The sequence below is a fragment of the Ylistrum balloti genome, unplaced genomic scaffold (genome assembly GCF_031769215.1).
Source record: "Ylistrum balloti isolate Yb309-2 unplaced genomic scaffold, AGI_CSIRO_Ybal_v1 Utg371306, whole genome shotgun sequence".
In the NCBI taxonomy this organism is placed as follows: Eukaryota; Metazoa; Mollusca; class Bivalvia; order Pectinida; family Pectinidae; genus Ylistrum; species Ylistrum balloti.
In genome coordinates, this window is record NW_026782698.1 from 24,717 (window position 1) to 40,111 (window position 15,395).

The following is a 15,395-nucleotide window of genomic DNA, read 5'->3' on the forward strand; positions in this document are numbered from 1 at the left end:
TAGTCAATAACAAACTTGCTTTACTCCTATATTTAACTTCACCTATATTTTTGCAATGTTTTATTTTGTTTGTTTTTTTTTTCTTTTGTCCTTTTTCCTGGTGATATCGTTTCAGCACCTGATAACATGACAGATTATTCTTCAACCTCTGATAACGATCTTGTCCTACAACGAAACCTACATGGACAGCTTTCCACCAAGCTGTATGATAAGCATGATGATTTTAATTTTTCTATTGTAAATATTCCATTTCTGGGTAGAAGCAGCAACTGCATGGTTCATCTAATTTAATACTGAAGGGCCTGTTCCCAGTATCATTATTTTCGTGCAAGATGTCAACTGACAAACTAACTCTTAAAACATTAATTAAAAAGATGCAGGTTCATGAAAAAGATTACGGTCACCATAGTGATCTAATCGAGAAATATTCCATTTCTTTGTGCGATATGAAGCTTAACATGTTTGACGCTCGTTTGTTCTCATATATGAACGTGACATTACTTGGAATTAACCAAGGTTTACATGAAGTGTGTCTTCAACGAAGCAAAAGACGCCTACTCTTCCGGAACGCCTGGCTATATTCTCCCTGTACCTTTTCATGACTCTCTGTGTAAATCTTTATTTTGTCCATATTTTGCCCTTATTACTATTATTATTTAATTTCTATTTTCATCAAAATTGGGTTTGGATTATAGCTTTGTTCACATTTTGGTGTTTTCTTGTTGTTCTTGAAAGAACTCGCAACTTACTTATCAATAAAGACACCGATTAATCACTATGTGAAAAGCTATGATGTAGCTGATGCTGATACTTTTATCAGAAGCGAATGTAAGCTGCAGCAACGACGTCGTCAACATTTCACACTAAAAATTTTGCGTTAAGATCAATTGCTCATAGTATATAATTCCAACTTCCATATATCAATGTTTCAGTTTACAATTTAATGAACTGTACAAAATATACTTTTTCATGCAGTGTCGCCTTTTATATATCTAGCTTAGAAACACAACTGTGCCGCCATTTTAGGACTCGTCAGTAATGCTACAATAGGTTTATGTCCCCGTCAGTGTGTTTTTGTGGCGCGGTCAGCTTTGATGGCTACCTCACTGAATATATACGGAAGGTCCGTCGCATATCATCCAAAGTAATTATGGTAAAGTTATTGCTTGAAGAAACAGCCACGACAGCGCAGACATGAGAAATTGTACTGTGTGTAATTAATTGATTCAACGACATTTATCTCCATATTGGATCATCTAAAAATAAAGTGAATGCGTACATCATTCCAAAAGTTACAACGTAAAATGCAAATCTGGGAAACGTCCGCCAGTAGTATCTACTACTTGTAACCACAAGAACATGTACAAAAGACACAGGTGAATAGCTTCTTTTAATACGTATATAGTGTAAGATACGTTATAACAAAAAGCACTTGAATAGCATTTTTATTACGGATTTAGTATTAAGTTATAATATTGTATAAAAGATACACCAGTGATTAGGATATATGTATTGTTATATAGTTTACGTACCGTTATTCGTGTCATTATGTCAAGGCAAACATGTAGTTTTTACATGTCGAAATGACGTACAAGTGCTATTTATAGTTTTTCTCTCGTTTTAGGAGGCGGAGTAATGTATGGAAACAGCCGAACTATACCAAATGAGACAGCCTTTACCAAAGTGATGATACAGATCGAATAAGCAGACTGATACAGTAACAATGTATGGAAAAGAGCTTCATCTTCTGCGAATAATATACAGACGGAATTGAAATAGAGCGAGTTTTACCGTTTTACCTGATTGTTACACATTGAAACAGAAATACGCAATGGCGGGGAATAAAACTATGATTGAATCGACTCAAGAAAATCAGATTTTACAAAACAATTTATTCTTTAACAGCCATAGAAGTTGTGAAAATCTAACTGATACCTCGGACTATTTTGGTACCGGGACAACTATATTCTTGGGAACAATGCTGTTTATTACAATTATCGGTGCAGTATTTGGTAACTCTATGGTAATACTGGTTATTGTAAAGAATCGCACCATGCGGGAAATGACATACATGTTTCTACTAAGCCTCGCTATAGCTGACCTAATGATTGGCGCTCTCATGGCCCCTCTAGCTTTCTACAACCTGCTAAAAGAATGCTGGAACCTTCCTCGATTTATGTGCACGCTGAACCTAATCATCAATACTACTCTTTTAGTGACATCTATTCATACACTCATGTGGATAGCAGTGTACAAATGGCTTTGTGTAAAACAGGTCTTTAGACATCCGAGAAGATGGGTAGGGAACCTGATGATCGTTTTAGCTTGGGCATGGGGCCTCTTATTGGCCATACTTACCAACCTCTTTAACAGAGCGGTGTATAAGCCTAAGACAATGCAGTGTGGGCCGACTTATCCTGTTAATTCATATATGCTTCATGCTGTAAACCAGCTCATTAATCTCTTTTTACCAATTATTGTTATGATAGTGGCCTATATCAAAATATATATTGCCATCCGGAAGTCAGGAGAGTTTCAAAGACAGCACGCAATTACTAGTGAAGGTCACCAACAGCGCAGTGAAGCGAGGGCAGTCGCCAAGACACTTTTCATCGTTCTCCTGTGTTTCCTGTTATGTTGGCTTCCATACTTCTGTTATTCAAACATTGGAGCCTTCATTCCCGACAAGGGAGATATCCCCAGCTACCTCAATGCTGTGGTAAGTAAATCAAAAACCTAGGTCAAAGTCGTGGCTATCCAAATTATATACTTAACTGAACATCGTGGTAGGTAAATTATCAAAATAAGTCTGTACGTAAATTAAAAAGAAAAAAAAACAGCGTTGTGGTAAGTACATTACCAGTGCATGTCAACATAGGTTAATTATCAAATACTTTGACGTTTTGGTACGTTACCATCGCACGTCAACGCTGTACTAGGAAAATTACATCAACCATTTACCAAAATCTTGGAGCGAAAAAATCTGTTGTACGCAAATCATAAAAAGGTCGAGGGTTTTCACAGATTAATATCGCAGTTAAGAATAAAAAAAAACCCAGACACCTCAAAAATAACGATCTTTACATAACTTTCAATCAAAACTCTAAGTCTATTCTAGGTTTCAGCCAAACCGTGTGGGCGTGATATTGTGATCCCTGATGACATGCGCAGTAGTCATGGAAGTTAACCCCGAACATTTTTTTTATCGTATCTCAACTCACATAAATATTTTATCCAATTTTCACTGAATGATGAAATTGTTCATCTAAAATCAAATGCGTCAATATCAACCTGGCAGCCGAGATGCTTGCTTATCTATGCAGCGATTTGTAAATACTGGTTGTAATCTTCAAACTTAAAAAGCAGTCTGTTTATTGAATTCTGCGTCATATCACGAAACTTGTGACCTTCGGGTACTATCTACGTCGACACACGTGTGTTACCTGACACATGTTTATCTGCCAAAATATTATGTTTATATTAAAATGAACATTGCGAGAAAATGATCATGTGTGTTTTGTGTCAGTCTAGTACGGTTGTTACCATGCCATTATTCTATTCATATCTCCAGTTCGAGATTTTGAAATATAAGGCATCAGATCGGAATAAAATTAACACCTCGAAAGCAAGCGTATATCTTCTTCTTCTTTTGAACTTCATTTTCCACGTTCAAGTCTTTGAATTCATACGATTATAAGATATTGTGTTTGCTGCTAAACGTTCTAGTGAATATTGATTTTATTGATTATTGATCTGTGAATAACGACGTTATTCGCCCGGTCTTCGATAACCGGTCAACATTTCAATGGAAATATTATCTAAGGTCGTTACTAAAAACGAAAAAAGATACAAACCCGAACTGACTGTTACTTTTTATTTTTAAACACAGTTTTAGCTGTAACGTGTATTTTATTGTCTGTACACGAAGATAAAATAGTTGGAAAAGCCTGCACTGCATGACGCATTGATAACGATTTCTTAAATGTAGCGTTACGAAATTATTAGCAAATCAGTCAATGTGCGTTTTTAAATCTAAGCCTTCACAAAAAGGGTATTAAAAAGGGGAAAAAACTTTAAAATCTATAGTTTAACAGACCTAATTATCTTAACTTTTTTTTTTGGCATTCCCAATTGATGACGTCACAGGAATGTTCTATGTATCTTAATACATACTGTGAGGCGAAATCTATCTCCATTATACATGCAATGGAACATTGTATCTGTGGACTGATATGACTGCGCTATATGAACAAAATATTGTCAGAAGTAGGGGATTAGCTTCCATGATAAGGCTGGGTAAAACACATTCCATGTAAATAAAGATTTGCACTTGTTTTTAAGTTCACATTTTAATTAAGTATTTTCAGATAAGAAAGTGTAATATATAGATATGCTGGTACATTATACATGACTCATAAATGTGAAAGACATTTCAGTTGTACATGTGAACGGGTCATAGATATGAATTAAATCATACTTCGTCCGTCTATCATCCGTGGTTGTTCCACCCGTCCGTCAAAAGCTATTCCTTTATAAGCTCCTGTTGGGTCTTCCTCAATTCAATATAATGATTCCCCTTCATCCATAGCTATGCATTATTATTATGGAACTACATGTAATATGTAAAACAAAGATGGCGACATGCAAGCATTTTAGATTTTGAGGGTTTTTATCGAAGTAATGGATGAGTCATTATTTCACATAAACATATTCACCTCCTGGTCCTGTCTACCTCCTGATCCTGTCTACCTGCTGGTCCTGTCTACCTCCTGGTCCTGTCTACCTGCTGGTCTTGTCTACCTCATGGTCCTGTCTACCTCATGGTCTTGTCTACCTCCTGGTCCTTTCTGCCTCCTGATCCTGTCTTCCTGCTGGTCCTGTCTACCTCCTGGTCCTGTCTACCTCCTAGTCATTTCTACCACCTAATCCTGTCTACCTCCTGGTCTTGTCTACCTCCTGGTCCTGTCTACCTGTTTACCACCTGGTCTTGCATACCTCGTGGTCCTGTCTACCTCCTAGTCATTTCTACCTCCTGATCCTGTCTACCTCCTGGTCCTGTCTACCTGTCTACCTCCTGGTCTTGCCTACCTCCTGGTCATTTCTACCTCCTGGTCCTGTCTACCTCCTGGTCCATTCTGCCTCCTGGTCCTGTCTACCTGCTGGTCATTTCTGCCTCCTGATCCTGTCTACCTCCTGGTCCTGTCTGCCTCCTGGTCCTGTCTACCTTCTGGTCTTGTCTACCTGCTGGTCATTTCTACCTCCTGATCCTGTCTACCTCCTGGTCCTGTCTACCTGTCTACCTCCTGGTCTTGCCTACCTCCTGGTCCTGTCTACCTCCAGGTCCTGTCTACCTGCTGGTCATTTCTACCTCCTGGTCCTGTCTACCTCCTGGTCCTTTCTGCCTCCTGGTCCTGTCTACCTGCTGGTCATTTCTGCCTCCTGATCCTGTCTACCTCCTGGTCTTGTCTACCTCCTAGTCCTGTCTGCCTCCTGGTCTTGTCTACCTCTTGGTCCTATTTGCCTCCTGGTCCATTCTACCTCCTGGTCATTTCTACCTCCTGGTCCTGTCTGCCTCCTGGTCCTGTCTACCTGCTGGTCCTTTCTACCTGTCTACATCCTGGTCTTGTCTACCTGCTGGTCCTGTCTACCTCCTGGTCATTGCTGCCTCCTGGTCCTGTCTACCTCCTGGTCTTGTCTACCTGCTGGTCATTGCTGCCTCCTGGTCCTGTCTACCTCCTGGTCTTGTCTACCTCCTGGTCTTGTCTACATCCAGGTCCTGTCTGCCTCCTGGTCCTGTCTGCCTTCTGATCCTTTCTCCCTCCTAATCCTGTCTACCTCCTGGTCATTGATACCTCCTTGTCCTGTCTACCTCCTAGTCCTGTCTACCTCCTGGTCTTGCCTACCTCCTGGCCCTGTCTACCTGCTGGTCATTTCTACCTCCTGGTCTTGTCTACCTCCTGGTCCTTTCTGCCTCCTGATCCTGTCTTCCTGCTGGTCCTGTCTACCTGTCTACCTCCTGGTCTTGCATACCTCCTGGTCCTGTCTACCTGTCTACCTCCTGGTCCTGTCTACCTCCTAGTTATTTCTACTTCCTGAACTTGTCTACCTCCTGGTCTTGTCTACTTCCTGGTCCTGTCTACCTGTCTACCTCCTGGTCCTTTCTACCTCCTGATCTTGTCTACCTGCTGGTCCTGTCTACCTGTCTACCTCCTGGTCTTGTCTAACTCCTGGTCCTGTCTACCTCCTGGTCATGTCTACCTCCTGGGTCATTTCTGCCTCCTGATTCTGTCCACCTCCCGGTCATTTTTACCTCCTGGTCCTGTCTACCTCCTGATCCTGTCTACCTCCTGGTCATTTCTACCTCCTGGTCCTGTCTAACTCCTGGTCCTGTCAACCTCCTGGTCCTGTCTACCTCCTGATCCTGTCTACCTCCTGGTCCTGTCTACCTCCTGGTCTTGTCTACCTCCTGGTCCTGTCTACCTCCTGATCCTGTCTACCTCCTGGTCTTGTCTACCTCCTGGTCCTGTCTACCTCCTGGTCTTGCCTACCTCCTGATCCTGTCTACCTCCTGGTCATTTCTACCTCCTGGTCCTGTCTAACTCCTGGTCCTGTCAACCTCCTGGTCCTGTCAACCTCCTGATCCTGTCTACCTCCTGGTCCTGTCTACCTCCTGGTCTTGTCTACCTCCTGGTCCTGTCTACCTCCTGATCCTGTCTACCTCCTGGTCTTGTCTACCTCCTGGTCCTGTCTACCTCCTGGTCTTGCCTACCTCCTGGTCCTGTCTACCTGCTGGTCATTTCTACTTCCTGGTCTTGTCTACCTCCTGGTCCTTTCTACCTCCTGGTCTTGCATACCTCCTGGTCCTGTCTACCTGTCTACCTCCTGGTCCTGTCTACCTCCTAGTCATTTCTACCTCCTGACCTTGTCTACCTCCTGGTCTTGTCTACTTCCTGGTCCTGTCTACCTGTCTACCTCCTGGTCCTTTCTACCTCCTGATCTTGTCTACCTTCTGGTCCTGTCTACCTGTCTACCTCCTGGTCTTGTCTACCTCCTGATTCTGTCCACCTCCCGGTCATTTTTACCTCCTGGTCCTGTCTACCTCCTGTCTACCTGCTGGTCATTTCTACCTCCTGGTCCTGTCTACCTCCTGGTCTTGTCTACATCCTGGTCCTGTCTGCTTCCTGGTCCTTTTTCCCTCCTAATTCTGTCTACCTCCTGGACATTTATACATCCTGGTCCTGTCTACCTCCTGATCCTGTCTACCTCCTGGACATTTGTACCTCCTGATCTTGTCTAACTCCTGGTCCTGTCTACCTTCTGGTCCTGTCTACCTCCTGGCCCTTACAGACTCTTGGTCCTGTCGACCTCCTGGTCCTTTCTGCCTCCTGAACCTGTCTAACTGCTGGTTCTGTCTACCTCCTGGTCCTGTCCACATCCTGGCCTTGTCTACCGTCTGGTCCTGTTTACCTCCTGGTCCTTTCAGCCTCCAAGTCTTGTCTAATTCCTGGTCCTTTCTGCCTCCTGAACCTGTCTAACTGCTGGTTCTGTCTACCTCCTGGTCCTGTCTACATCCTGGTCCTGTCCACATCCTGGCCTTGTCTACCGTCTGGTTCTGTCTACCTCCTGGTCTTGACTACCTCCTTGTCCTGTCTACATCCTGGTCCTTTCAGCCTCCTGGTTTTGTCTACTTCCTTGTCCTCTCTGCCTCCTGAACCTGTCTAACTGCTGATTCTGTCTACCTCCTGGTCCTGTCTACCTCCTGGTCCTGTCTACCTCCTGGCCCTGTCTACATCCTGGTCTTGTCTACATTCTGGTCCTGTCTACCTCTTGCTCTTGCCTACTTCCTGGTCCTGTCGACCACCTGGTCATTTTACCTCCTGGACCTGTCTACCTCCTGGTCCTGTATATGTTTTGAACTGATAAGAAAATGCAATGAAACGGGTGAGTATTTTGATTTTCTGTTATGGTTTATCATCACTGTTTCCAGAGAGGTATTGAATGGATCATTCTCAATGTTTATATGTAGGTTCCCGTCATTCTCTATCATATTTTGTTAGAACAAGACGTAATCTTCAGGACTCATCGGCCTCTTTGATTTTAACTGTTATAGATTGCAGTCGCTAATTCTCAAGAGTTCAGGTAAATGATTCTCAGATTTATATGAAGGTTTCCTACGGGTTATGCATTGTCAAGAATGATACTGATTTGAGAAAAAAAAAAAAAAAGACCAACACGTGACCATCTTTAATTTTCATTTGTTCACATTATATTTCCAGGTTTGTTGGATTTATCCGTCTCAAATTTCATATGTAGGTGTCAGTTGGTCAGTAGTTGTGTAAATTTTCTCATGGCGATGCAAATTAAAAGACCGACAGCCGGTCATCTTGGATTTGACCTATCAAAAATACTGTTGTGAGCGGCACTGAATTGCCCTTTCATACATTCCATTTGTGGGTTTCCATGGTCCCTATTTGATTTTTGGATTGATCAGAAAGAAAGGAAGCGTTCTAAGCAATAACTGCCATATAAAGATAATACAATCGGGCACCACTCTGGGATCTCATGTCGAACAATGCATTACAAGTTTGTTAAAATGAGAGAGTATTTTACATTATACGTTATTTTAAATTTTGTAGGTATTCCAGGCTTACCAGTATTTTGTCTTGTAAGCTATATTCTCCATCTCGAAATAACGTACCAGCTTCCAATAAAACAGTCGCCCTTTTTAGTACGGTCATAGAAATGTTAAGGGATGTTTCGACGCAGAAGAGAAAATGGCGAGAGAGAAAAAAGTACGTTTCATGTTTGATGGTATTTACATATACAAGTGCTTTGGATGCACCTGGTTTACAGCTAATTTGTATTAATGGGGTTTGCATTCTCAGAACAGCCGTCATATGTTAACGAGTCTTGAAACCGCATCCCCCACTATCTCTTAAACAAGGAAGGCAAAACACCATTTCTCATTAAGACATGGCGATGCTATCAGTAATATTTTTATGCAGATATCTAATATATCTTATACGGAAGTCTTCTGTCTGCCTTCTGTTAAAACAGAGAGACAGAGACACAGAGAGAGAGACAGAGAGACAGACAGAGACAGACAGAGACAAACAGACAGACAGAGAGAGAGTGAGTGTAGAAATATTGATGGGCGAGGTATTTTTATTACAGAAATACACCTTAGATCGATAGATTGTAAATACAGATTTAAACATATAGACGGGATATTGTCATTTTTGAAATAAAGTAGTGAACGAAATATTGTAAATGAAGTAATACGTTGTGACAGAATGTAAAAGGCCGGATGCTCATGATAAGAGACGAGGAAATGACTACTCATTACAAGGACATATATCAAATTCAGCGTTCATGTTTTCATACAATCAAACGATTTATCTGCCACTACAGGGTAAAAGCGTGCACGATCGTTCCTCCCTGCATGACTACGTCGCCATATGTTGTCATTATCTGGTTTGGGATCAACACAATCTTTGCCAAACGGAAGTTATTAAGTCTGATTCTAAAATCAGTTTCTCCAAGTTCTGAAAAAAAACTCTAATTGGTGAAATGTCTGAAAGCTCTATTGATTAACTTTATCATATAGCTATATCATTATACAAACACGAATTTATTTAACAATGTTAGTGAGGTTGGAACAATTTTAGCATTGGAAACTTTCGTGGGTTGTTCAAGTAAAGAATATCATCCCAGAAATTCTATTTTGGTTTAAATATAAACAATAAACAAAATATGTGTTACTGACAGCTCGGACCATCATTCGCCTTAAACACTGCTCAGCTGAGAAATCACGCGTAACATTTCGTAAATCTGACATAATTCATGGATCCTGTTGGCTAGCATTTGGATGGATCCAGTCATACTGTATTAAGCAAAAATGAACTGCTTTTGAAATTGCAAATATCTTGTATATAATGGCTTTTTATTTCTCGCTGTCTTGCCGAAAACATCTTCAAATCACTGTATAGGTATGCGCATGAATCGGCATATGAATATACCATATATTCCATAAGACAGACACCAACGAACATCAAAGACAAAGTCTAGATCCAAATGAGCATCTTCCGTTGAAACAAGCTGTTTGATAATTCATATGAAAGAAAACAAGCCTACGTTCACCCTTTCTACGTCAAATTTTCACTTTTTAAAATTAAAATTTTACGTCATAAATTGGTTCTTTTCTGGCTATGTCATTTTTATCTTATTGCAAATGTCAATTAAACGAATTTTCTGTCAATCCGCGAAAAAAAAACGTCTGCCAAGAACCTGCTAAATAATAAAACACATGCTATTCTGGTGCTCGTATGAGGCCTATTTGGAACCTCGTTTATTATCCCTGGTAATTACTAGGAGTGTAAATAAGACACACTTGTCTCAAGTATGGCGGTCTGTTTGTATAAGTATTTATATTACAATATGTTACCATAATAGTTGAAGACAAGACGAAACAGATGTTTCGAGGGAGGCCTCCCGCTTCTGAAACTTGCGGTGATATGGTGTACTGATAAAAGCCAATGGGGGAGATTCATTATGTCGGAGCTGTAAGGTACATGTGAATCACAGAAGGCATGTCTAGTTTAACACGATATCGCGCATATTCTGTACTGATGCCAGCACGATCATAACTTCAAAATGATTCTCGCATTAATCCAGATGTGTACTGGAACAGCAAAGGTATTATATGCATTGCATATGCATGAGATGCATTTGCTTCAACTATGTTTGCCAGTCTGTGCATCAAATATCAACTAGCAATTAGCGGAGTGGTTTCAGTTTAAGGAAACATTAAATGTTAGTAGCCAAATCTTCCCAAAGTACATGGAGGTATATATATTCTACATTGTGATTGTGAAGAACGACAACTCTGGTAGAGATTCGTGGGGAGCCATTTAAAGTATTTTGATACATGGAGGCGCAGTTTGTTCATGACATATGTTTATAGCGGAAAAGAAGAATTTAAAAGCATGTTTCTTTTCTCAAACATGACCACTTTAAAAGTGAAACCAGAAATCGTACTGGTTCTGTGTTTAGTATTTCTTGTGATCCTTTATTTCACACACCGAATATCTGCAATGAAAACGCCCTTTCTAAAGTCCCGTAACAGCTCAATATCGCGTGTGTTCGCTGCTTGTGGCAATTGGTGTAGGACCCCATCAACCAGTCTGTTGTTCGACCAGGGAGAGTGCTAATCAACATATGTAGAAAACCCTGTTAGAGTTTTGCAAGATTTCGGGGAAGCTTATATCCTCTGTGCATATTCCTGCTACAAAAGATCTATTGTGCATAAATCTGGAGTGTGCCTTTTAGATGATCACATTGTTTATAGCTGAAAAGAGATCGGTGATTCAGGTTCTGTAATTTGTATATTCTATCACCGAGAAGTACAATTCAACCAGTTGTTGCTAAAATTATATATAAACATTTAAAATCAAATAACATTAAGAAAATCACATAATTCATCAGAATGCTGTGTTACTCATTTTCAACTACTTTTTTTCGACTGGTCAAAATTTCAGATAATGCGGTAAAGTATTAAAAATGATGTCCTTTTAAACATCAACCTGACCTTAATTGTAACTCATAGTCATAATTCGCGGAAATTCTTTGCAAAAGTATGATTCTTCGCTAAACCATGAAGGCAATGCTTTCGAGAAGTATCAACTGCGAAGAACAGGTATAGCGCACGCCATATATGTATGCCCTGATATACAAAACTGGGCTGGTGACTAAGTATTATCCTATATATGGGCGTCAATGTAAACTATAATGAGCATTTTGAAGGGTAATTAGTGATAATTATTTTATCCTCGATTTATTTTTGTGAGACACTTTCGTAATTTATTCATGATGAATCCATAAAAGCTAATAACAGATAACGGTTATTACATCCTTATTGTTTAATGGTACGTTGCCTGTTGTTAACGCTTGTTGACCGTTACAGACACGGAATCCCGGTCATGGCTTACACAGTTATAGATCACGTGATCTGTAACGGAGGGAGAAAGTAATAAATGGAGTGGTCATCCGGACTGAGCTTATATCTAAAACATATGTTATACCTAATGTCATACCTAAATCCTTGTGATCAGTGGTAATTATCGATTAACAAAATTTGAAGCTTTTGAAGTTTTAAATAAATTGTTCCCTGTTATATTCGTATGGTACCAAATCGTGTGAATGTTTAGGGTTTATACACACTCTTTAAATCAATATTTCTCTATGTCGTGTTTTCCTCGCTCGTTTTTGAAACAGGTTTATTCATTATTTAGAAGATTTTGTATTTAAAACTCAATTCATGTTGAAATTACTGTACGCACGGAATACAAATGTATGAGACCTTTTGATGCAAATTTAGAATTCAGAACTTAAGAATAAACCATGTTACATCATCCAGCTATTTCGTTCTCCTAAGACTTTTCAGTGATGCTACATCGTACTTAACTAAGTTGTCAAAACCTAGGAGTCGACCGACGAAAATCCGAAATTAGCACTAGATAACTAACTAAAAAATAACCCCAAACTTAAATGTATGAAATAATTTTCAATTTTGAATATTAGAAGAACCGCCAAGTACGCTTTCGTTTTCTGGATTAAACGTTTTATAGACCCGCGCGTGTTATACAAGCCTTAGGGTGTAAGTCAATTTTTCAGACAAAACAAAGATAAAAAAAATTCAACTGAAAACAAGCAAAAACGTTTATCTTGCTGGCTGAGCTCAGGTGATGGGGTCAAGGTCAAAGAGGCGTAACGATAACCAAACGAATATAACTGAACAAACATGCTGTTTTTATCTTAAAATCTAATAGTATTGGTGTGAACACAATGTCTATCAACAGCGTGGGCACAACGTCATACTATTGGGTGGATTGTTACGTGCTATCAGGGTTGACTGGATACTCTGTAATAGGATGGTGATTCTGCCTGGATGTCTATAAAACACTTAAGTTGCCATATGTTTGACGGCATTTCTACAGTGTATAATCAGTTGGTGTTTGAACAGACACAACAAAACATGTAATCTCCTTATTTATGATAGTGTGAGTATACCCACCCCAAACGGAGTTTAACAATAATCTAGTGGAGCAAATATATACAAAATGAAATATATAGCCTTTTCTAGCTCAGGGACATTGCCTATGTCTGAGCAATCACTTCCCGTGATCACGTACAATCTGTACTGAGAAATATATACCGGAAAAGAGTAACACTTAAAGAAAATAAAGAGCTAATTTAGATATATAGGGGAACAGAAAATAATAATTCAACAAAACCTACAGTGCGCCTACTTGTTGAAAACGTGACAGACAACCTAACTAGTGTTCCGTTACCGTCTACAGCCAAACTACTTACGTCCACGTGTTTACTAGACCGAGACAGCTTACACCCTTACTACCACGAGAATATAGACACCGACAGTACACCAATAATTGTCACGTACTCCTTACATCTACACTATTCCACCTATACCCAGATTCACACACTAGCCACACAGCATACACAGGACTGCATGTGTGCTGACCCTTGAGCTCCCTTACTGCTTGAGTTTGTCATATATAAACTCCCTTGGTGCTCCCCGCTAGCGTCCTTACTGAATGTATATTTGGGTATACGATGGAAATACAAATGTAATTATATTACATCGGTCAAACCGTCTACAAAATATGCCCGTGAAAAAGGGAAAAGAAAACCCGCCCTATCTCTCACGTGACACTCCCAAAACTCCCCTGTAGAGAAAAAAACCTCACTCAGCGTTAACCAGAGGCTGAATTGCCGAGGACATCTCCCAATATAAAAATTGCAATTCGTCCTTACTGCCAAACACCACACCTTAAATATTACAACGAGTTTCATCATAATAGTATGTTAGGATTTCGATTTGAATTCTATAACGATTTATGATGCATGATATCAATAATTTTAATCGATCATTTGGTTTGATGTAAAGTTACGAGAGAAATTATCTTATAACACAACCAGTAGAAGATCAATTCGTTTGTCAGTAGAATAGTAGTTCTTATTGTACAACCAGTAGAAGATTAATTCGTTTGTCAGTAGAATAGTAGTTCTTATAACACAACCAGTAGAAGATTAATTCGTTTGTCAGTAGAATTGTAGTTCTTATAACACAACCAGTAGAATATCAATTCGTTTGTCAGTAGAATAGTAGTTCTTATAACACAACCAGTAGAAGATTAATTCGTTTGTCAGTAGAATTGTAGTTCTTATAACACAACCAGTAGAATATCAATTCGTTTGTCAGTAGAATAGTAGTTCTTATTACACAACCAGTAGAAGATTAATTCGTTTGTCAGACGAATAGTAGTTCTTATTACACAACCAGTAGAAGATTAATTCGAAGGGAAAGATGAGACTTGTCAAGTGTTTCTTTTGCTCGACGTTAGGTGGAGGGGGGAGGGTCTTACCTTTGATGGGCTTTTAAGGTAGGAGATATTGATTTTCACAATTCTACGTGTTGTTGACCTTATGTCATAGAAATGACTCAGTCTCAATGCGAGACAAGGGCTGGAGAATTACTTGTTATATAACTTGTAGGAACGAAATCACAAGCTGAAGAAATGATTTTCAGTAATAATAACTCAACAAATATTTAGCGCAAGCTGGAAAACCAAGATTACATAATTTGTTAAACAACTGCTCTTTCAATCATTGTTTACCAGAGTCATTTAGATAGCACACGTCTCCTATAAATACCATTATCACGTCGTGTCTGCCAATTTGATATCCATTATATTTTTATGTATATGTTATATGCTAACATTACTGCAATAATTCATAAAATAACTTGTTCTCCTGGCGTTAAAATCAATGCCTGCTTTGATTTCTCAACTGTATTTTCAGCGTTCAGAAGTATATCTGAAAGAATATAATGTATATGCCATGTAATTGGTGAGTGTTCTGTGGCTGATCAAGGCGCTAATTGGTCCAGGGCAAACTACTCCTGGGTTTTAGATTATTTACACACATACCACGACTAGCTGAAACATTACGTGTTCGATGGTCGTGAGTTTGCTTGTATATCCGATTCAAAAGAAAACGCGAGGTTACTTACTTGGATTGACCAATATGTATATGTCGATGAAGCAAAAGACGCTTACTTTTTCGGAACACATGGTCTTATCCTCCTTTTTCTTTTCCAGGGGTCTCCGAGTAAATATTTCTTGATATGTTGATATTTTTGCTGGTTGTGATTTAACACAGAAATCTCTAACTGTTTTGCTATTGTTCGTTATCAATATTTGCTATCGTTATCAATATTTGCTACTAGTGATCCCGTACATGAAACAAATTTTCATAGACCAACCTAGGCCACTGTACGTGTATTTTTCGGTTTGCAGTTGAGTATGAGATTCTTT

General features: G+C 39.5%; 1 protein-coding gene across 3 annotated transcripts in view; it reads left to right on the forward strand.

Annotated features, from left to right (window-relative positions):
- LOC132561902 (trace amine-associated receptor 1-like) overlaps positions 1-15,395 on the forward strand; it is a 44,072-nt gene that overhangs the window by 14,525 nt on the left and 14,152 nt on the right. For all 3 annotated transcript variants that reach the window (XM_060226611.1, XM_060226614.1, XM_060226612.1), the window contains exon 2: positions 1,625-2,719. In XM_060226611.1, the coding sequence (XP_060082594.1) occupies positions 1,832-2,719 (888 nt within the window). In that variant the 5' untranslated portion in view covers positions 1,625-1,831. The remainder of the gene's footprint in view (positions 1-1,624; positions 2,720-15,395) is intronic.